The 22,871-nt window shown below is 49.0% G+C and overlaps 1 protein-coding gene across 1 annotated transcript in view; it reads left to right on the forward strand.

The window, feature by feature from the left end:
• The window catches only part of GPR26 (G protein-coupled receptor 26), a 30,605-nt gene extending 13,969 nt beyond the window's left edge, over positions 1-16,636 (forward strand). The window contains exon 3 of the mRNA XM_025467532.3: positions 7,908-16,636. Coding sequence (XP_025323317.1) covers positions 7,908-8,139 — 232 coding nt within the window. The 3' untranslated portion in view covers positions 8,140-16,636. The remainder of the gene's footprint in view (positions 1-7,907) is intronic.
• The last annotated feature ends 6,235 nt before the right edge of the window (positions 16,637-22,871 follow it).

Here is a 22,871-nt window from a genome sequence, read left to right on the forward strand (position 1 = left end):
CAAAGCAAACCTCATGAAATATGCAAACATTCCCTCCTTTCATTTCAGCACACATTTTTCCAGCACCTTTTCTGTCCAGAGCATAAAAAAGACCCTGTAGAGGAGGCATGGATTGGTGAGGTCCTGTAGAAGGCCCCCTCGGTGGGGACACTGACCCTGTAGATATGGCTCTCTCACCCAGACAAAACACCATGTCATGCCATCCGACAGGGATTAGGGTCCAGTAGTTCTGAGGCAGGAGCGAGGTCTCTCAGCTGGAGCTTCCTGGACGAGGCTTGTGAAGGGGATTTGGTTATGCTGGAGGGACAATCCAAGCAGAAGGAACAGCATGAGCCAGGTTTATAGCCCTAGGTGGTGTTCACCAGTCACAGATTCCTTTAGAGCATTTGAACATGGCCTGTCTAAATTGAAAGCACTGTCAGCACTGTAGGTGTAAAATGCACACTGGACTTCCATGGCTTGAATATATACAGTTTTTGTATTGATCCCATAGTGAATGGTGATATCTTGGATTAAATAAACTATACAATTAAAATTAATTTCACCTGCACCTTTTCACACCTGTGGCTTGCCTTCTCTTCCTGCTGGGCAGCCCTGGTCTGTAGTCAGAGAGGCCTGAGGTATGAGATGTCCTGACGCTCTTTCTCCCAGCACCATCTTGTCCGTGACCCCTAGCTGCTTATATTACCCATCCTTCAGTGACCAGGAAGCCCTTGGAGCCCCCATCCCTGCTGCGCTGCCAGAGTGCTCAGAATTTTCTGCCTCACTTCCTTCTCTGTCCAGTGTCCTACTCAATATCAGAGTTTATCTAGGAGCATCTCTGGAGTGGCCAAATCACTGTCGCCCTCCACCACATCAGGGGCACTGAGGCAGAGGCTCTTGGAGGACTTGAATGAGGGCACATCAGGCAGGGAGGGCAGTTGATGGCTGGCAGACAGTCCCCTTGGAATTATACTCCTCTTAGAACCACCTGCCCCATCCATACCTCTCCAATGACTGAGAGGAGAAGAGATCCTGAGGAGGGGTTTAGTGTTTATGGTCACTGGAGGCCCCAGGCACATCCCAGGGAGATGGGCATATGCCAGCGTGTTCATCACATGCAGGGAGTTCTCTGGGCTCCAGGTGTGTGCTGGGCATGGTCAGAGAAGATCACCAAGGCTCGTCAAATGACTATGTTGTACTAGGATTCTCCAGAGAAACAGACAAGTAGGATAGATTAGTAGGTAGATAGATACATAGATGAGAGATGATAGATAGATGATAGATAGATAGATAGATAGATAGATAGATAGATAGAAGAGAGAGAGTCTGAGTAGTCCCACAATCTGCCCTCTGTAAGCCAGAAACTCTGGAAATCTGAAGGCCCCACTACCTGGGAGAGCTAGTGGTAAAAGTCCTGACCCCAAGGGCTAGAGAAGCTGAGATGAGATATTCCAGCTTAATCAGTGAGGCAGAGAAAAAGGGGGTGAATTCCTCTTTCCTCTGACTCTGGCTCTGTTCAAGTCCTCAGTGGATTGGCTGAGGCCTACCCAGTTGGGGAGGGCAATTCACTTTACTGAGTCCACTGATTCAGATGCTAAGTGCATTTGGAAAGAATGTTTAATTGAGGCACCTATGGCCAGTCAAGCTGACACATGACATTAAACCATCATCACACAGTACTCATGGGCTCAGACCAGCTGACTGCCCCTCAGCAGGCCTTATGGAGAGCCATTCTGCCCTGAGACAGGCAAAATCTCAGGCAACAGGGCAGGGGTGGGCCCTGGAGGGTTCCAGAGCTCAGGAGGAAGGAGTCACCTCCTTGTTCACCCAGCACAGGGTCTCCTGGGGGCAGTAAGCATCTGTGTGTCTCTCCAACCGCCAAGTGCTTGGCTGATGATGGTTCAAGTGAATTGAGCTCAGCAGCAGTCTGGACCCTAAAGAGGCAACCAGAATCTCAGACAGGTGTGAACTTGCCAGGGGTCAGGTTCCTGAGGTGTGGGGTTCCCAGCTTCATGAAGGTTCAGAAGTACCAGGAGGCAGCGTGTAGGGCAAGGTGGGCCCATGAGCTAGGGGTTACGTTCTGGCAACAGGTTAGCTGGGCCGATGTGGCTGTGCCTTCCGAGCCCTTTATAGTTTGTTCGCGTGTTATCTTCCTGGAGCCTACAGCACTCCCAAGGGTGGGCTGGGCAAGCCATGGGAGCTGCACTCTGCAGATGGGGGAACTGAGGCACAGAGAGGGAAGGAAATGCAGAAGTCATCGGTTATCAAGGCACAGGGAGCTGGGAAGCCTGAGCCCAGCCTTGGACAGGCACCGAGCAGCCCCAGGGACTCTCCCAGATGCAGCACCCACTTGCTCTTCTCTGCCTCGCTCCTGTGCATGGAAATGACAGTCAAAACCACTGAGGCAGCAACTGGCAGATCCTGTGGGATTCAGAGAGAAACAGCTAAGAGCCAGCTCTGTCTTAGAAACAAATCCAGGTAAGTCCCCCTCTGTGCCTGGACCGGTGCCACCGTCCACACCTGCATAACATCCCCATTTCATCCTGAGGCTCAGATACTGTTCTAGCCTCGCCCGATGCAGTCAGTGACTCGGCCGGGGTTCCAGCTCGGGTCAGCCTGGAAGCAAAGCCCGTGCACGGGGTCTTGTGCTGCGCCCCTCTGCACTGCACCCCTCTGTTCTCCCCTGAGAACACAGTGGCTCCTGCTCTCCTCCCAGAAGGAAGTAGGAAGGCACCCTGTGCTGTGACCCGCGGACAACCAGAAAGACACAGTTTGGGGGATGGTTGGGAGCAAGGTGTCCCCGTGTCGCTTAAACACGACACTGAACTGCTGCGGGGAAGCCATTTGCCGCCACCCTGCAGTGCTTGCCTAGCCACAGGACTTACTACTTTCACCCAGTCCCACCTTATAAATGGGGACGCGGGCAAGAAGGTGGGTCCGCATCAGGACCACCGTGGTGAATGCCGGAAGCTGGCAGAGTAGGAGAGGGGAAGGGGCTTCTGCTGTCACCTCTGCCACCTTTTAGAGCTGATCAAGGAGATCTGGCTGGCTGGGAGGGGGTCCCCACCATTCGCATCTGCCTAATAACTTTCTTAGATGGGAAAGCATCATTCTTGGGTCAAGAACCATTCAGGCCTTCAAATCGGTTCTCCAGCTTCCCTTCTTAGAGACCATGAAGTCTTTAGAACCACACCTGTCACCTGTTGTTGGACACCTGTAACGCACCTGGGAGGTACCAGTACACACCTGATTGTACCTGGTACAGCTCTCCTGAAAGGTAAGTATGGGAATCATCATCTTACAGAGCTTCAGAGAGGTGAAATGAGTTACCCAAGGTCACAAGAGTAGCAACTGGCAGAATGAAGGGTTAAAGGTCAAGGTCAAGCGTATTGGCAATCGTTTAGCCTAGCCACCATGCTCCATCTCCAAAGCCTGGGGCCTAGGCAACTGGAAATACAGAGATGCCCACCTACAGGGTGGATACCTGTCTGGCTTCTTATGCCCAAGCATCTTATGCCGTCACCATCTGTGGGTGAATGCAGACATAGCACCGGGGTCCTAGGGGTAAAGGCAGGTAGAAGAGGTGGTAGGTTCTCATGGGGTTACCGCTGACCACCTGGCTGATAGCAGCTTGGATAGACCTGGAGTAAGGCCCAGAGGCCATTAACTCTGGCAGTAGACTTGGTTGGCACAGTGCCTGATGATACAGCAAATACCTTTCAGAAAGGCAGTTCTACCAATTGTACCAACCAAAGAGCCACTTGCACCTGCACCTGAGGGGCTTGTCACGTCACCGTGGAAAACATTTGGAAATCTCCACCTTCACTCTTGAGAGGAGTCACTGCCTTCTACTACGCACTCATACCGACTCCCGTGTCCTTAGAGCCCTGAGGGGTCACATTTGACTTTTTCCAAGTGTCTGAACAGGATCTGAAGATCCGCAACAGATTCTCATCCAAGAGCTCTAATTAAATTTTTCTGAATTAAAATTCACATGTCTAGAAGCATTCGTAAGGCTATTATCTCTGCAGCAACATATGCTTACGAATAATTATGGTTGTCCCAAATCACCAGAGTGCGGCTTTGAGGCATTAGTGAATCTGACAGCACCATTGTTATGGCTTTTCAAAGTCATGGAATTATGTAGATGGCAGAGGGGTTTAATATGCAGGTGATTGTCCGGTGTTCATATTCTTTTAATAAAACGCCTTCCATTCTAATGTCTCATGAAAATGTAAATTGTCAGCTTATTACTTACAGGTCTTCAAATGCACAAACCAAGTTCTCCAGGAGTCTTAGGAAGGCATCAGGCTGGCTTCCCAAAGAATGTTCTGTGGCTCATGTGTCCTTTGGTGCACAGCGTGTGTGTGTGTGTGTGTGTGTGTGTGTGTGTGTGTGTATGTGTGTGTATACCCATGCGTGTGTGTGCGCACGGCAGCGGGAGGAGGAGAGATGATGGGGGTACAGAAGGTGTACAGACTGGGCACTAATTTACTACTTTACACGCAAGAGTTGAAGGTAAAGGTCTTTGTACCCTGGAACTGAGTCGAGGAGTGAGGGGGGACAGCCTGGTCACTGGCGCCTACAGCCCAGGCTTCAAATGCTGGTTTTTCCATGTTCAGGCTACGTGGCCTTGGTACATCACTGCGCCATGGGGCCTCCTCTGAACAGTAGGGCGAACACGGTGAGGGGTTTTGTCCCCTTCACAGTGTTTGTGAAGCGGCCATCAAAGCCCTGAGCCCCAGGGGACCCAGAAGGGTTGCTTGGTCTATGGCTGCTGTATTACTGGTCTTGCCCTCACCCCAGAACACCCCAGTTTCTCTGGAGATTCTCACTGTCAACCAGAATGGAGACACTGGTCGCTCTGAAGGTTCAGAAATGTCTCGGCCTTCTGGCAAAAGTACCCCCATCCTCCCTCCAGGGACCAGGACCACCAGGCTGCTGGGCCAGGATGACACCTGGGGGTGGGGGCTTCCCTGCCTCATCATCCCTGTTCTGTGACAGCCAGCACAGACACCTGCCAGTGACCAGGATCAGAGGGCTTTCTGCTGAGAGAGGAGCATGGCTTTCTGGAAGAATTTCCCTCAACAAATACAGGGCAAAGGGGTACAGAAGTGGGGCCGGGCACGTCAGACTGGAGGAGTGAGGGGGGAATCACCCCGAGTCAGAAAAACACCCGTCTCTGTGCTCTGCTTCTAATGTGTTAACAGGCCCCCAACCTGTTAGCGTGTCTCCCGCCACTCTAGGTACTCACAGCGCATCCCTGAACCACCTGCAGCAGAGTCTCCTGGAATGCTGGAAAAGCAGCTCCTGCCCCCTCTTCGCCCTCCTCAGGCTGTTCTGCTGACCCAGAGTGTGGGCTCCCACCCCAGGGCCCCTGAGTGGGGAGCCGCGTCAGGGCCATCTGGGGCAGGCCTGTGTGCATTCTGAACACATAAGCATAAATGTTTCCCCCTGCCTAGAACCTGCTGCCAGTGTCCAGGCCCGTAGTAATCAAAGCATCTCTTTGCTTGGAGGCCCTGACAAACCACTCACATGGGCTTTTCAGAGCAGGAGTCATTGTACTGTGGACAGGGGCAAGTGACAAAGTCCCCGGTGGCACGTAACCGAGGCAGAGGGGTTCTCGGGCTGGGGGAGATGTAGAGCTCATCCTGTCCCATCTCCGCTGCTGGATCCGAAGCCCAGAGTGGCCTTTAATCAGGACTCGGGCAGCGGTAGGTGGAAGCGGGTTTCCGTGTAGGAGATCACTGGCTCTCTGAGTCTTGATTCCCTTGTCTGTGAAATGGAAATAATGATATCCGCTCTGCAGGATAATTGTAAGAGGAGAGATCGTGTACATCAAGTATTTTGCCCAAAGGGGACATGCAGCTGGGAATTATTATTACTGAACCAGGCAGAGAATTCAGACTTTACATAAAATCTCTGAGAAGCAAACGAAATAGATTTTTATCTCTTAATTATCTAGTGGTGAAATTTTACATTGTCCTGAATAATTTTACACTGTGAAACCTACAGAACTTGCAAATAATAATGTTGATCTTGCTGGATGGTTTAATGATATTTGGCTCTTTTAATAAGTCCTCTCGGGAGAGCCAAAAACGTTAAGACTGAATTTAGCAACATATAGGAGAGAAGACATTTTGGAGAAGCCATTTGGCATCACATAACAACAATGTGCTGGCATTCAGCTATTTCATTGTTATTATTAGGTGTGAATTCTAAATTCAGGGGTTTTGTCCCCTTAAAGTCATCACTTCCCAAAATAGGTTTCTTCAAAGTGCAGCTTTCCCTAATGCTAACAGCTCCATTTCCCTTTTGGGGCTGACAAGGACACGAGCAAAAACGAGGCCACGTTCTCCCACGAGGTCAGAGGGCAAGGGTAGCCACTGGTTCTGGAAACAGAAGGCCAAATAGTGGGAGGGGGGGTGCTTCAGAGTGGGTTCATTAAGGGTCTGTTAAAAAATGGGGCATCGCAATGGAGTCTGGAACCCTCCCAGCTTTCTCCTCCTTCCCTTTGTGAACTAGTCCTCAACAGCCTCGACCCAAAGAGAGCCAGGGAGAGCACTCAGGTTGGCCGCACAGAACGACAGCCCCAGCCCAGTCCTTTCTGAACCTGGGGCCACCACTGCCTGCCCCAGGGAGCATGCAGGTGCCAGATCCCAGTTAGAGCGCAGGCACTGGACCTTCTGCTCTCGTTACGGGCTCTGTGACGCTGGGCAACCCCTTCTACTCTCTGGGCCTCAGTGTCCTCATTTGGCAGTGGGCATGGAGAGGGTACCTTGGGATCTCCGAGCTGTGGCCTTTTCTGTCTTATATCAGTGCTGGATAATATCCAAATATGGCCAACAGCGCTGGAAACGCTTGAGAAAGAGTAAGTGGCTTGATTTTGGGGGGAATTCCATTTACACAGAGGAAAAGGCTTGTACTTCCTCACAGCTGGCGTTAGCACCACTGAATGGAGTCGTTTGAGGGGCCCGGGGCGACTTTCAAAAAGACACCCCTTGAATACATGGGTTGTGTTTCCCGTGGGTCATGAGGTCACTTTAGGGTACCCTGACCGCTGCTGTGGCCAAGGGCCCCACGACCACAGCCCTGGGAGGAGGCCTTTGTCACCTGCAGATTCTTCTTGATGCAAGACATACTCTGAGCTTGGTAGAACGCTGGCAAAATTATACCCAGCCCTCCCTCCCAGGTGACTTTCTTAGGAGGGCAGAGCTGGATTTGAAGCAGAGTCTCTTCTCATTGTACAGATGATCTTCTTTTTTTAATATTTTATTTATTTATTCATGAGAGACAGAGAGAGAGAGAGAGAGAGAGAGAGAGAGAAAGGCAGAGATGCAGGCCGAGGGAGAAGCAGGCTCCATGCAGGGAGCCCGATGCGGGACTTGATCCCAGGTCTCTAGGATCAGGCCCTAGGCTGAAGGCAGGTGCTAAACCGCTGAGCTACCTGGGCTGCCCAGAGATGGTCTTATTCAACCACCTTGCTTTTCATATAAAACCCAAAAGCCCAAGGAAGGGAAATGACTTGCCCAAGGTCACACAGCAGGACAGCAACCGAGTTGAAGGCAGTGGCCAGGACACTGTTAGCCACTAGCCTATGTCTTAGGTGAGCCTGGGTTCCAGAGTCAGACCTGCCTGGGTTCAAATCCTGCCTCCACAGCTTACTGGCTGCGTGACCTTAGGCAAATTACCGAACCTCCTTGGACATCTAAAACGGAAATAGTCACCTGCCCACCCCGGAGCTCCACAAAGTCACACAGGTAAAGTGCCCAGTTACTTGGGGAGCTGGAATGAACCGAGTGCCTGGTGGATGTCCACCGTCTGTTACTGCTGCTGCTGGAAACTGCAGTTGGGGCGGCCCCAGAGAAGCTGAGGCTGGGCCGGGAGGCTGTGCTCTGGGTAACGGCCTCCCTGTGTCTCTGCAGGCTGGTGGAGCTGTCCTCCTCGGTGCCCATCGGCTCCCACTGGGGGGTGCTGTCCAAGTGCTTGGCCTACAGCAAGGCTGCCTCCGACCCCTTCGTGTACTCCTTACTGCGACACCAGTACCGCAAAAGCTGCAAAGAGATTCTGAACAGGATCCTCCACAGGCGCTCCCTCCACTCCTCGGGCCTCACGGGCGACTCCCACAGCCAGAACATTCTGCCGGTCTCTGAGTGAAGGACGCCGCTCTGGCCGGAGACTGAGGAATGAGGCAGCTGGTGAGAAGCGGGGAAGGAGGGCTTGGGGTCCTGGGTGGACACCGCCAGCTGCCACCCACCTGGCCGGCCCAGCCATTCCGGTTCCCTGGCCTGCAGGGCCTCTGAAGCCTGCTCCCTGGTTCCTCAAGGGCAGAGGTTGGATGGTCCCTATTTTGCACCAAAGGATGAGCATGGTTACTCGCTCTGGCCTTTCTTTCTGAGAAGCTCCTTTGAGCTCCCGGACTCACCAGAGACTCCCCAGGAGTGACGCTGAGGCCGGTCATGACCAAGGACACGCAGTGCTGGTGGCAGGTGGGGAAGCAAGGCGTCCTTCCTAACCACTAGGCGTTGGGCTCCATGCTGAAGAAAAGCAGTGGTCTCCACGGGACATTAATCATGCTGAAAGTCAGGTTGGCGGTGGCCATTTGGCCTTATATCCAACGTGGCTACTCTTCTCCACATGGTAGTGGTGGCTGCTTTAACCCAAATATTATCCAGCTGGTACTCACTGAATTGTGCTCAGCTGGGACTCTTGGGACCCTGAGCCCAAGGTGAAAATGTTTTTAACAGCTAGCGGCTACCCAATTGTTGCCGAGCAGCAGTCTCAGAAATGGTTAAACTCTGGTTCCCCACCTCCCCCCCCAAAGCTAACGTTTGTGTGTGTAGACAATCTTAGCATGAAAATGGTTTAAATAGGCAGGTAATACATGTAATAATGTTCTTGGAGGTCTGACCTTGAAGTCACCTTCTTCTGATTCACACGTCATAACTGTTGGAGCCGAGGGGAGGCAGGAGGAAGGTGGCTGCCTGGGGCCCCCACCCCTGGTTGTGACCTGAATTTGCAGGAAGCCTTTCACCTTGTCTCACACATCTTGTTCCACACACCCTGTGAGATGCACCCACCAGAACTGACCTGAGCAGGGTTTTAGCATTGGTTCTAAGGCACTGGGTCCCATTATCCTAGTAGGCTCCATATCTAGTCTCCTTGAGTCTATCAACAGAAAGTAGAAGCTGTCCCAGGTGACCAAGAAAGTACCCTGTGCTCATGAAGGAAGAGTGACATTTTTATCGAAAACTATAACTTCAGTACCTATACCAATCCATTAGCAGCCCCATCTTGATTTATGAAAAGCCAAGGTGAGTGGGCCGTGCTTTCTGCCCATCTGTCTTTGTTTATCATTTCAGATGACGTGTGAATGCTAAGAGCAGCTATTTCTCTGTCCTCTGTTCTGATGCCTACAGGGTAGAAAGGATGGGAAGCGAGCGACAGACTCCGATGGCTCATTCTCTCTTTCCAGCTCTGGGTGTCTTAACTTTGCAAGTGCAGTGGGGGGAGGATACAGCCCAAGAGGGACCAGGTGGGAAGAGCCTGATACTGTTTTACTGCCGGGGGGCCCCAGAATGGAAAGATAGAGGTGTGTCGTGCGTATCTACTTGAAAAGATATTGTCTTCTTTTACCTTAGCTCCTCATTTAGAAAACAGAGAGCTGAGCCTGGCCTGGTCTTGCCTACTTGCAAGGTTTTCCTGGAGACTAGGACAGGGACAGACGTAGCTTCCAAAGCCTTGGCACCTGTCAGATGTAGTTGGAGGTGTGCTCATATCTGCCTGGAGCAGTCAGTGGGGCGCATCCTTTCCTAGTCCCGTGTTCAGGGACATCATGTTGGTAGCTTCAAATCAGCCGTGATGGGAATATTTGTGCCAAGAAAATTAGCAAAGGCTACAAACCAGGACTTTTTGTATGCTGAGAGCTGGTTGTTCTGCATCTACCAGCACACCACTGCCCAGACGTGACTTTGTGTGTTACAGAAAACTTGCTCACGTTAGTTTGAATCAAGTTTGACTCACAGCAGACATTCATTTTTGTGGGACTTTCTTAGTGACAAGGAGCTGTTCGCCACCCACCTTGTCCCAACACCAAAAGTACCCATGAGGCCGAAAACAAGTATGTATCCAAGAAGATACACACAATTGAATCTGACAGTCTCCCTTTTCACACAAATTTTCTCAAAATTGGGTGACAGAGGAGTAGTGACCTAGTAGATGAGGCCAGTAGACAGTCAAGTTCAAGCCACAAAACGTGTTTTCATCGATGTGACTATGTCAGATCCTCTTTCTGCCTGCTCTGTGTAGGCAATATATTATACTCCCAGAAGCAACTGGATCTCTTTTACCTCTTCTTGAGCTAAGAAACAAAAGATCTGTCACCCACACCACCATGCATCCTAAAAAGATACATGTTGGAATTTTGGCCAAGCATCTAGGACTGCTAAAACAAAACAAAACAAAAAACCCAACAATAAAACCAGTCATATTGGCATCATGGAGACAAAAGCCCAGATAAGTTAGCTGAGGGGGTGTGTCCACTATTGTTCAGACAGGCATTGAAGGCCAAGGAGAAGTACGGAGGAAAACACTGCATTAGCGGTCAGCACCAACCGAGTCTGCTCTAATTACCTGTAGATGAATGTCGATATTCATCTCTACCCAGTCTCTAAAAATTTCCCCTGGCTTCATTATTCCCAGGTGAATTATCTACCTCATTTGGTAATTTGATTTATCCAACGTGGCATGGGTTTCTCAGGTAAAACACTCCGAAACAGCAAGATCAGCGGGCCTGGGAAGAGTTACTTGTCCTCAGTCTAGCGTGAGGCTCGATGTGTAGGGCCCAGACTCTGGTGGACAACTGGACCAGGTGGGAAAGCATATTGGGAAGCTTGGAAATGAAGCCTGGCCGGGAGGGACCATCCGATTCCTAGCCCCACACCATTTCTAGTCCTACGTGATCTGAGATGTAGGTCAAATCCCTGCCCCTGGTGGCTTTTTTTAGACACTCTGCAACTATTCCAGCTTTTTCTTGCACTTCTTCTCGAAGGAGAGAGGACTTCCAAGCCCTAGGATCCCCTAAGGATCTGCCAGGTCAGACGAGGGTCATGGGGTTTGTGTGTCTCGTGGTCAGCCAACCCCCCCTTAGATATGCCACCAAGAGCCAGCCTGTTTTTACTTAGAAATTGGCTGGGTCATGAGGGAAGTTGACTGCAGCCACCTGGTCCCAATGGTCCATTCTTTCTGGGATTCAGTTCAGTCTTCTGAGCTGTCACCCTGAGCAATAAACCTCTCTCCTCGTGTTTATGAAACTAGTTTTCTCTTTCATGGTGCCTTTCTCTCTGAGAGGACAGAACAGGCCACACCCATGTCCTGGTTGCCACCCATTTACACACGTGGGGGCAGGTAGACGATGGTGTGGCCTCTGGCTGTGCATTTCTAGAATTTCATCCAAATGCAGGATGACCCAGGCAGCCTATGGTCTGAATAAGACTATTTTATCAGGTGCCAGAAATTCCTTGCATTGGCTCCTTTCCTTTTGACCATGAGCATCCCAGGGAGGAGCGAGGTCCTGGCTATATTTGCAGCTCCCATCCCCTTTCTGGAAGGTCTAAATCATCTGGAACAGAGCCTTTGGCCCTTGAGCTTCTTTTATCCACAAGAATTGCCAAGGGAGCTTGTTTAAAATGCAGATTCCTATACCCCCTCCTCAGAGATTGGTCCAAGGAGGTCTGGGCAGGACCCGGGACTCTGCATTTTCAAACCTCCATGTCCAGGCGACTGCTGCAAGGGACCTGCCCACTCCTCCCTGAGAAAGGTGGCCCTGGAGACCTGGATAAACTCCATGGAAAACTGCACCTTTCTAAATATCTGTTTCATCCTGTATCCTTCCCCAGTTCTCCAGAGAGTTCGATCTCCAGCCTCATTTAAGGGCTGAGTCATTTCGTTCTCAGAGCAACAAAGCGCTCACTCCATGAAATTCTAAAAACCCATCCTCAGAGGACTCTGGTGGAACCCCTGCCACCACCCCTCAAAGGTATTTGCAACGTAGCCTCATTCCATTCCGTGGGGCTCCCGGGTAGTAAATGTGGGTGTACACGGGGCATCGGCAGAGCATGGTGGCACCAGCTGGCTCCAGGTCAGGACACTTGGTTAGAGAGAAGGAAGCTGGCACCCAGAGGGGCCCACAGGGACACTTCCCTGGGTCTCGACCCCACCTCTGCCTGGGCAGCCTGGCTGTGGGAACCGATGGCGTCCGGCCCCTCTGCCACTAACCTCAGCGCCCTTCCCACCCAGCCTCACACCCCAGGAGTGGAGCCAGGCTGAGGCCAGGCCAGAGGGAGACACTGCTGGATGCTAACCCCTGTGTGTGGGTCTTTTTAGGGTTCCTCGCTTCATCCAGCAAGGCTGACCCTGCCAGGTGCCCCAGGAGCAGCTCCTTGTAATCACAATGGTCCATAGTCCTAACAGCTGGTGTGTACTGAGTGAAGCCTGCATGCCGGGCACAGCACTGAGTGTTTTCGGGTAGTGTTCCCGTGAATCCTCACCATAACCCTAGGATGTAGGTACTATCATCTCCTTTTCAGACCTCTGGGAAGATCAGTAAGTCCTGGGGCAGCAGGTAGAGAAATTTAAGGAGCAACGCAAAACAGAGGCATGGTCTGTTAGTCTCCGGAAGGGTAGGCTAGTGCCAATGGGAAGTCCCCTGCTGCACCCAACTCGGGGCATCTTTCCATCATCAGAAGAGGACACCCTGCTCCCAGCTTCTGTGCTAACACCCACACCCACCAGCTGGGCCCCAGGGCCCTTCTCATCCCACGGCCACCACTGGCTTGGAAGGGACTCTTTTGGATTTCTCTTTCTCTATAGTGTTTTTAGGAGAATTTGGGGGCCGGGGGCGGGGCTGAGCAGCAACCTCTGCACCCAGGATTTATGGTTCCCAGGTCCCTTGTCACCTCCAAGAAATCTGTCTGACTAGATGTCTTAGGTATCTGAAGGTTCACTGTCAACCTGAATTTTCCTGAAATTCTGGACCAATAGCCCTATGACATCAGAACAACACAGCACTGCCCTAGCACCAAAGTCAACTTCTTCATGCCCTGAAGCCAAAAGGGCTTCCGTGGAAGACCCTGGTGTTTGCTTAGGACCCTGGGCTGAGCCAGCCATGAGGAGAGGATGGGTGGAGGTGGCCTCCTTGGTTTGCTTTTAGGGGTTCAGAAAAGAAACCTGGCTGGGAGCAGTGCTTTGTAAGCTTTGTGAGTGTCTCCACATTCCCAGTAGGCTCCCACTGTGTCTCAGGACCAATTGGCCTTTCAGCCCAAAAAGAGCAAGTCCAACCCTTGGCCAGCGGCCTTCGCTCTGCTGCCGGCTGAAGCCCTGGCCTGGTGGAAGGAAGAGATGCAGGAAGGTCAGGCTTGCTGTTGCCTTTCCAATTCAGATGTAGCCATGACTTCGAAGTCCTCCTCGTGCCTCCTTCCACAAATACAGGGCATGAATTGCTCATCTTCCCAAGGAATCTGTTTCAGGGAAGTGGCTAGGACACGTGGCCTAGGGCAGCCTGACCTAGACCTCACTGCAGAAACAGTGATCTTCAGGGGGAGGGGGACACCCAGGAAAGCAGGGTCCTGGAGCCGTTCAGGGAGTGGCACATGGCAGCTGCAGACTCCAACCCAGAACTGCAAAAATACTTAGCTGTCACTCCTTAGACATTTACTGAGCACCTTCTGTGTGCCTGGCCCTGTGCCGTATCAGCCTCTGGAAGAGACAAGAAATTACAGTGTAAGACGGGGCTTCCCTGGAGGTGTGTGCACCCTGCTGGGAGGTGCAGGGGCTGAAGCACGTGGCCAGTGGGGAAGGAGGGTCTGGAAGGCTTTGGAGAGGCGATGACGTTGGCCCAGAGCGTGTAGTAGGGAAGAACATATGACAAGGCACAGAGGAGATGTGAATGTGCCGGTAAGGAGTTTCGTGGGCTTAGAGCTGTGTGTCCAGGAATGGCGTCAGGTGAGCCCAGAGGAGAGAAAGTGGCTCCTGAGAGTGAACGAGATCTGTGGCCCATGGGAGATGATCCATATCTTGAAGTTTGGAGTGCCAAAATTAGGTGGCTTAGAGAAAACGTGAGGGACATTGACATGTATTTAGCTACCAAAAAAAAAGAAAAGGAAGAGAAGAACAAAGGAAGGAAGGAAGGAAGGAAGGAAGGAAGGAAGGAAGGAAGGAAGGAAGGAAGGAAGGAAAGACTAAAATGCATTGCATTGATTTTCAGGGGCAGCTACATTTAGCAGTGTGAAGGAAGAGAGTGGAATTCATTCTTCAGAAACCAACCACATTTGGCCACTTGACCAGGGCACATCCCTGACGATATACATGATTGGTAACAAAAGTCTATCTACAACAGTGAGTGTACACATTCGGTGTCAATGCAGGGCCCTAAAGGGCACCGCCACAAAGCCCCCTGCGACAACCGGAAGAATTAGCACAACAAAAACAACCACGTTTGCGAAAGTTGTCCTCATGTTGTGTAGCAGTTCAGCCACTCTCCCTTCACACCCACACTGTCACCGGGCTTTGTACAATTCGCTCTCGCAGTGTGTCATGCAGAGACGTCTCTGGCATTTAAAGGTCAAACATTATGAATCTCATCAATCCTAGCAGTGCTGTAGTTTATCACGTATACCCATATTTAAGGATGTTTAAAATAATTTAGGCCGTTGACTCAAAAGACCGTGGATGCCTTTGGGAACGCTCGTGCTCTTAGGAAGGCAGACTCTAGTGGCATTTCCGGTGTCCTTTCTCCCACGGGCCCATGGCTCTGTCATCAGTATCCTACTTCTCCCCTGGTGCAGAAGAGCTGTTGGACGTATTCAGGAGAATCTAAAGTCCATGTTTCGATAGTTTCAAAGAACCTGAAATCTGTATTTGGACACAGAAGCCCACTCTGAGTTGTGAGAGTCAGATCATCACCATCAAGGCCCTGGCCTCTGTCATACTCACTACTGTCCAGAGGGAATGCGTTTGGGAGAGCATCAGATGCCTTCACATGGCACACCATTGATTGGTTCGCCCAAGCCAGTCCATTTCCTGATGACCAGAGCAAAGTGATGGCTCGTGCCTGGTTAAGATACCAAACACTCAGCCTGCTTTTGCCTTGGCCTTTATGCCATTTAATACCAAATCCTTGCTTGAATTACTTGTAACCAAACCCCATGCTCTAAAAGCCTTTAAATGCCAAGTTCCCCTGCAAACTGAAATCATTCCAAACCTCAACAATTCTGTTTTACAACAAGCATGTAAATATAACCTCTTCTGGAACATTTGAGGGACGTTTAATGAGGATGGTGTCTCGCCAAGCCCATCAGGGTTTCCCGGAGGGGAAACTTGTTAATCGCAGGTCACAAACAGCGTTGGAAGTCCAGTGACATGTCATCAAGGTGCCTTGCCTTATCCTCATTACCACATGGGGCATTTTTCTAAACCTTGGAATAGGCCCATCTTTACATTTGTAGGCTCATTTGGGAGAAGAGATTCAGACCCTTGCCATTTGGACATATGTTATCCATTTTGGTGAAACAGCTCCTAGGAGGACCTCAATCCATCCCTCTGTTGTGGTGTCCTGTGGTGAGTCACCACCCCCCCATTCATCCTCCCTAATGGAGCATGCCTGTCTCCCATACAGAGGCTTTCCCCTGCTCAGTACCCACTGAGAGAACCATCACTTCTCCTAAGTTTGAGGAGACTAGTTAGATTTTACCCTTAGAACTCACAGAAGCTCCACATAATGAGAGCACCAAAGTCAAATCCTTTGGCTACCTTGAGTTTTCATAGATTTCATTATTTTTTTTGTGTGTGTCTGTGCAAAGAGGGGTTGGGGGAGTTACACCATCCATAGCTTGGGACACCCAGAGAACAGACCAGTAGACGACAAAAGGGAGCCCACATTAAAGAAACGTAAGGAATGTGCCACCTAGTGTAGGGTTCCATGGGGAAATGTACTTTCTATTTGGACACTAGAAAAAATATTTTTAGAAACCAGGATTTAGAAAAATAAAAGATATTTCATTCCCAGAGACAAAGTGATCTGCAAACGGTTGGCTCCTGTACAATGTTCTATCCCAATGTCAGACCCATAGGAAAATGGGTATGTTTATGTTGGAGCAAATGTGCCCGTGAACACGTGCGCCGTGATTCTGTGCGCCCTTGAGTTTATGCATATGGGTGAATGTTCACAAACTGAAGCAGCTGCATACTAACTATAAAAAAAAATGAAGCAAAATTTTAGCAGCCTCTAATGTTTGTTAACATCGTAGCTTTAACTTTATTTTCTCCTAATTTATTAAACAGAAATATAGCTCCACTAAACACACACACACACACACACACACACACACACACACTAGAAGCCCTTCCAATGTGGCAATATTACCTTTCATGTAATACACTTGCCAACACTGTTTTTCTGTTGCAACAAGACTCAAGATTTTTGAATCCAAGGCCAATGTTGCCTGCTCTGTTTACAATGGCTTGTGTTTTGTGAATACATATCAAATGTTGTAATATATTTTTATGATAGAATCAATAGTTAATACGGGGGGGGGGAGTATATATTGTGATTCTGTCCAATAAAGCCTCCTGTTATAAAATCTTGTCCACACTTTGATGACCTGGCGTGAACACATTTTTATTATGTACAAATTAACTGTCAGAAATGCTGGTGATATGTGACTTCATGGTGGGACATAAGTTTATACTTCTTTTCTCTCCTGTCTTCATGTATTGTGTTTAATTTCCCCTCCATCTCCAGCTGCCCCAACCCTCACACAGCCCTCTGAGAGGTAGGTCTTCATCCTTGGGGCCATCTCTTACTGGCCCCAGCCCACAGCAGCCATCCCCTCCCAAACACATCCTCCCAGGGAGGGACTGACTGGCTGTCTCTGGGAGACACGTCCCCCACCCCTCCCAAATACCATGCACCTTTGCCACGCTGGGCCTGGTTCCTTAGGCTTTGCTTGATGACTAATTGCTGCTTGATGACCAGTTATGGTGAGGTGTTAGGTATCCCCAACATGCCCTCAAGGACCCATACACAGTCCCTGCCCCGACCTCGCTGGGCCCACAGAAGCCTCCAGTATGGCCACAACGCAGGAGGCACCCCCCTTCCCTAGGTGTGCTTGGAGTGAGGTCCAGGCCACTGCTCTGATTAGGCCTCTTCCTGCCCTGCAGAGCTGAGCTGAGCACTCAGCTGCCTGGAGGAGGGCTGGGGTGGCCTCAGGGAAGTGGCCCAAGGGTCTCAACCCAGTCTCCAGGGGAACAAGGAAGAAGGAAGAGGGAATTGGAATATCCTGGGAATGGGCAGCCTGGGTGGCTCAACAGTTTACCACTTGCCTTCAGCCCAGGGGGGATTCCTGGAGACCCAGGATCAAGTTCCATATCGGGCTCCCTGCGTGGAGCCCGCTTCTCCCTCTTCTCCCTGTGTTGTGTTTCTTGTCTCTCTCTCTGTGTGTCTCTCATGAATAAATAAACAAAATCTAAAAAAAAAAAAAAAAAAGGAATATCCTGGGAATGGGATGTCCCAGCCACCAGGGGCCTCGTCGCCCCCAGGGGACACCTCTGTGGCTGACTGCTGGAGGAAAGACCCTTATGCTGACTAAGGGTATGAAGAGTTTGAGCTTCCTGAGAAGCTCTGAGAACCTATGTGTTCTAGATACTGTGCTAAATCTTTCCAGAGCATCACCTTCTTCAATTCCCTAATACTCCTATGGGGTTGGTTTAATTTTTACAATCAGGTGAGGAATTGCTGAGGAACTGTGATGGTAAATGTCATGTGTCACCTTGACTGGATCACGGGGTGCCCAGATATTTGACTGAACCTTATTTCTGGGGGTGTCTGTGAGGGTTTCCAGATGAAATTAACATTTGAATCATTGGGGCTCAGTAAAACAATTTATCCTCCCAGTGAGGGTGGGCTTCCCTCAACCCCGCGAGGTCCTGAATAGAACAAAAAGGAGGAGGAAGAAAGAATCTGCCCCTTCTGTCCAGGCTGTTTGATCCTGGGATATTGATCTCCTGCCCTTGGTTACCCTGCTTCTCAGGCTTTTGGATCTGGAGTGACACTGCTGGCTTTCCTTGGGCCTCCAGCTTGTAGAGCGCAGATCAGAGGATTTCTCAGCCTCCAAAATTGCATGAGCTAATTCCTATAATAAATCTATGCACAGGTGCGTGTATGTGTGTGTATCTCCAGGCTGCTGGTTCTGTTTCTCTAGAGAATCCTGACTGACACAGGAACCTCTCATGGGTTGGAACAGCTCATGGAAGATCCCACAGCTGCCATATGGGGAGCCAGCTCCAGCGCCACCAGCCTCTCACTTCCCCAGGGACCCCACAGCCAGGCTGGTGGACTCCCAGGGAAGCATCATCCTTCAGCATCAACATCCATGCTACGATTTACTATTTCCCTCTTTGCTGACTTCCAGCAAGAATTAAAGATGCATACATACAAGAGGCACGTTCTGTCCCAAGCCTCTAACTTATTTGGTTTGATCTCATACAATTTCTCTCCCCTCTCTCAGCTCCAGATTTCTCATCTTCAAAAATAAAGCTGTGGTGTAAATCAGGCATATAAATCAATGGAAAAGAATAGAGAGTCTGGAAATAGACCCACATGTATATGGTCGATTGATTCTGACAAAGTTGCTAAAGCAATTCAGTGGGAGCAAGGCTAGTTTTTTCAACCAGATAGTATTGGAGGGCCTGGATACTCACATGCAGAAAGAAATAATCAACCTGACCCATCCCTCAGCCCGTGCACTTAACTTGAGATGTATCATACACCCAAATGTTGTAAACACTGGACACATACAGCTTCCAGAAGAAAACCTGGAAGAGAAGCCTTGCAACTTTGGGGCAGGACAAGATGTCTTTGATGCTTTTAAAAAAAAGCATGATTGCCAACAGTCAAGGAATTAGATCTCATCATGGTAAAAATCCAGTAAGAAAATACAAAGACAAGCTACAGAGTGGGGAAAATATTGCAATACATGTGTCTGGCAAAAGAATCATACCCAGAATATACAAGCAGACAACCTATACCAAGGGGCAAAACCTCAAATAGATGTTTCTAAAGAAGATAAGCACGCAGCCAGCAAGCACACGGAAGGGTGCTCAACATCCTGAGCCATCAGGAAAGTGCAAATTAACACTGTGTGAGATCCCACTTCCCAGGGAACAGCTGAAATCAAAGCTTAGCAATACGGAGTGTTGGGGGCACTGGGGCAACAGGAGCTCCCGTCCGTTGCTGGCGGGAATGCACGGTGACACGACCACTTTGGAAAGCAGTCTGGCAGTTTCTTATAAAGGTAAACCCCCACTTACCACAGGATCCAGCAATTCCACTCCTCAGATACTTCCCAAGAAAAATGAAAATGTGTGTCTGCGGAAAGACCTGTATACACGTGTTCCTAGAACCTTCATTCGCCACAACCCCCAAACTGGAAACGACCCAAAACTCCATCAATATGTGAGTAAAAAAAATTTCCTGCCGGATTCTACTACTATGAAATGGAAAAAAAAAAAGAAAGAAAAAAAGAAAGACAAAACTAGTCTACAGTGGCTGGGGTAGCTGGGTTTGGGGTTTATAAAGAGGCACAAAGGCACATTTGGAAATGATAGGAATGCTGTGTATTTAGTTGTACTGGTAGCCCCCTAAGTGTTTGTATTGGTCAGAACTCACCCAACTGCCACACTTTGGATGGACGCATCCTACATGCTAGTGTGAATATACTTGACACAGCTGAATTATGTACACTTAAAAATGATTAAATGGTGGGGTGTCCGGGGGGTGCAGCTGGTGGTGTGTCCAACTCTTGATTTCATGATCAGCTGAAGCTCATGATCTCAGAGTCATAGGATTGAGCCTCAAGTTGGGCATGAGGTCTGCTTAGGATTCCTTCCCTCTCCCTTCCTCTGCCCCTCCTCCTGCCTCACTTATGCGTTTGTGCTCTCTCTGTCTCAAAAAAAAAAAAAAGTTTAAATGGTAAAGTCGATGCATTTTTTTGGTCACAATTTTAAAACAATGAGCACACAGAAAAAACGTGCATTTTATTATGTATAAATTTAAGCTGAATAAAGTTAACCAGCAACAAATAAAGCTATGTATCTCTCAGATTCCTTCCAGTTCCTGGAAGTTTTGGTCAGCATGCAAAATGTCTGCCTTTTACCATTATAGAAAATTCTTCACTTCTCTAAGCTGCCTGAAATTCTCTTCATAAGAGGAAATTCATCCCTACTAAGTCTTCCTTTAAAGGAGGGATCTTTGACCTTTGATGTACCATGGACTTATTGGCAATCTGTGAAATCTATGGGCCCCTCCTACAAGTAACATTATTTTTAAAGAATGAAGAAGAAGAAGAAGAAGAAAAAAGAAGTAAAATACAAAGAAAAATAAGTAAACAAATTCTATTAAAATATAGTTTCCAAAATATTTTTAAAATATGTTTGCAATATAGTAATGTATGTGGTTTGTTATTAATATGCTGAATGATACAATCTAGTGACAGTCTAGGAATTGTCATCATTTTAAAAGATGAGCCTCAACAATATGTCAAGTGTCTGCAACAACTGCAAAGTGATGTGGAAATACCTGTGGTTTCCATTGGTGGCAAAGTCACAGGCAGGCGAACACACTATCCTATCCACATTTATAATTGCATTTATAATTGAAGGTGCTATTGAATTTCAGCTGGAGGTTAGTGAAAATGAAGATGCAATTTCCTCTTTTTTAAGATTATTTCTTTTAAAAATATTTAATTTCAATTTTCCAACATATAACACTCAGTTCTCATCACATCAAATGCCCTCCTTAGTGCCCATCACCCAGTTACCCCATCCCCCACCCACCTCCCCTTCTGCAACACTTTATTTCCCAGAGTTAAGAGTCTCTCATGGTTTATCTTCCTCTTTAATTTTTTGCCACTCAGTTTCCCTCCTTTCCTCATGGTCCCTTTCACTATTCCTTATATTCCATATACGAGTGAAACCATATGATGATTGTCTTTCTCCAATTGACTTACCTCACTCAGCATAATACCGTCCAATTTGTTGAAGCAAATGGTAGGTATTCATCCTCTCTGATGACTGAGTAATATTTCATTGTATATACAGACCACATCTTTATCCATTCATCTGTCGAAGGACATCATGGCTCCTTCCACAGTCTGGCTATTGTGGACATTGTTGCTGTGAACATTGGGTGCAGGTGTCCCATCATTTCACTGCATCTGTATCTTTGGGGTAAGTACCCAGTAGTGCAATTACTAGGACATAAGGGAAGCTCTATTTTAACTTCTTGAGAAACCTCCATACTGTTTTCCAGAGTGGCTGCACCAGTTCACATTCCCACCAACAGTGCAAAAGGGTTCCCCTTTCTCCACATCCTCGCCAACATTTGCTGTTTTCTGTCTTATTAATTTTAGCCATTCTCACTGGTGTGTGGCCATGTCTATGTCTTCTTTGGTGAAATGTCTGTTCATGTCTTCTGCCCATTTCATGACTGGAAGATTATTTCTTTTGAGGGGGGGGAGGGATGGGGAGGGGCAGAGGAAGAGGGAGAGAGAGAGACTCTTGAGCAGACCCCCCACTGAGTGCAGAGTCCAACATGAGGCTCCATCTTACGACACTGAGATCATAACCTGAGCTGAAATCATGTGTCAGATGCTTAACAAACTGAGCCACCTGGGATGCCCTGAGGATGGGATTTTCTATCCAACTTCATAAACTGACTTCTGTTTGTGGAACCCAGTGTAAGAATCCCCAGCATAGCCTGTGATTTCATCATTTACCCATGGTGGGAAATTTTTCATCAGACCTCTTTCACTTAACCCTGAGATTCTTTCAGAGAAGGGATGGGGTGCTTACCAACTGCAGCAGCGGGAAGTGGTAAAACCAGGGTTTAGGTTAGTGGTTCCCAAACCTGAAGGTGCATTACAATTGCCTGGATTGATCATTGCAAACAGGACTCTTGGGACCAATCCCAAACTTGTACCATCAGAACCTCTGCTGAGGGCCTGGCATCTATACACTGCCAATAAGCAACCCAGATGGCTCCAGTGTGTGGCCACTTTGGGGTCCATGGTGCTGAGCCATTCCCAGCAGTACCTTAGGAAGGGGTTGGGTTGGGTCTTCTGACCCCTACACTGGGCTCTAGCTGTGGAAGAGAGAAAGGAGAATGTCAGTCTTGGGGAGGAAGAATGAACCAGAAAGAGGTGTTGGTTCAAGAAAAATTGAAGCTTGGAAAGGCAGGGATCCCAGTGTGGGACTCCATCCCAGGACCCTGGGATCATGACCTGAGCCAAAGGCAGATGCTTAACCGACTGAGCCGTCCAGGCGCCCTTTGTTGGCTAAATCTAAACCTAAGGAGGATGGTTAGGGGCATTCATTACATACACCAATATTTAATTCTCTGATTCTGTCCATGAGATTTAAAGAAAGGGGCCACATCGTACTCGTGTCCATATCCCAAATGCTCAGCATAGAGCCAGGTACACAGCAGGTACTAAATAAATGCCTCTGTAATTGAATTCCCATCATTAGATACCCTGTACGAGGGGGACTTTCATGACGGCTTCTTCTTCCACCTCTTGAGTTCTGCAGACATTAGGAGTTGCTGAGAATGCTGTATTCCTAGTCAAAATATTCATCATGACACATGGTGCTTGCCATTTCCAAATCCCAGTCATTACCCTATAATGTGCTTGGGCAGGAAAACAAACCTCTCCTAGAAAGGCAGCCGTGTAAGACCCAGGCCGTAGCTCTGCCTTGATATTCGGTGGCTTTTTCAAGAGTACTTGTCTGTTGACCATGACCGGGAGGGATTGTAGGCCTGAGAGCACTGGCCAATG

The sequence above is a fragment of the Canis lupus genome, chromosome 28 (genome assembly GCF_003254725.2).
Source record: "Canis lupus dingo isolate Sandy chromosome 28, ASM325472v2, whole genome shotgun sequence".
NCBI classification, from domain to species: domain Eukaryota; kingdom Metazoa; phylum Chordata; class Mammalia; order Carnivora; family Canidae; genus Canis; species Canis lupus.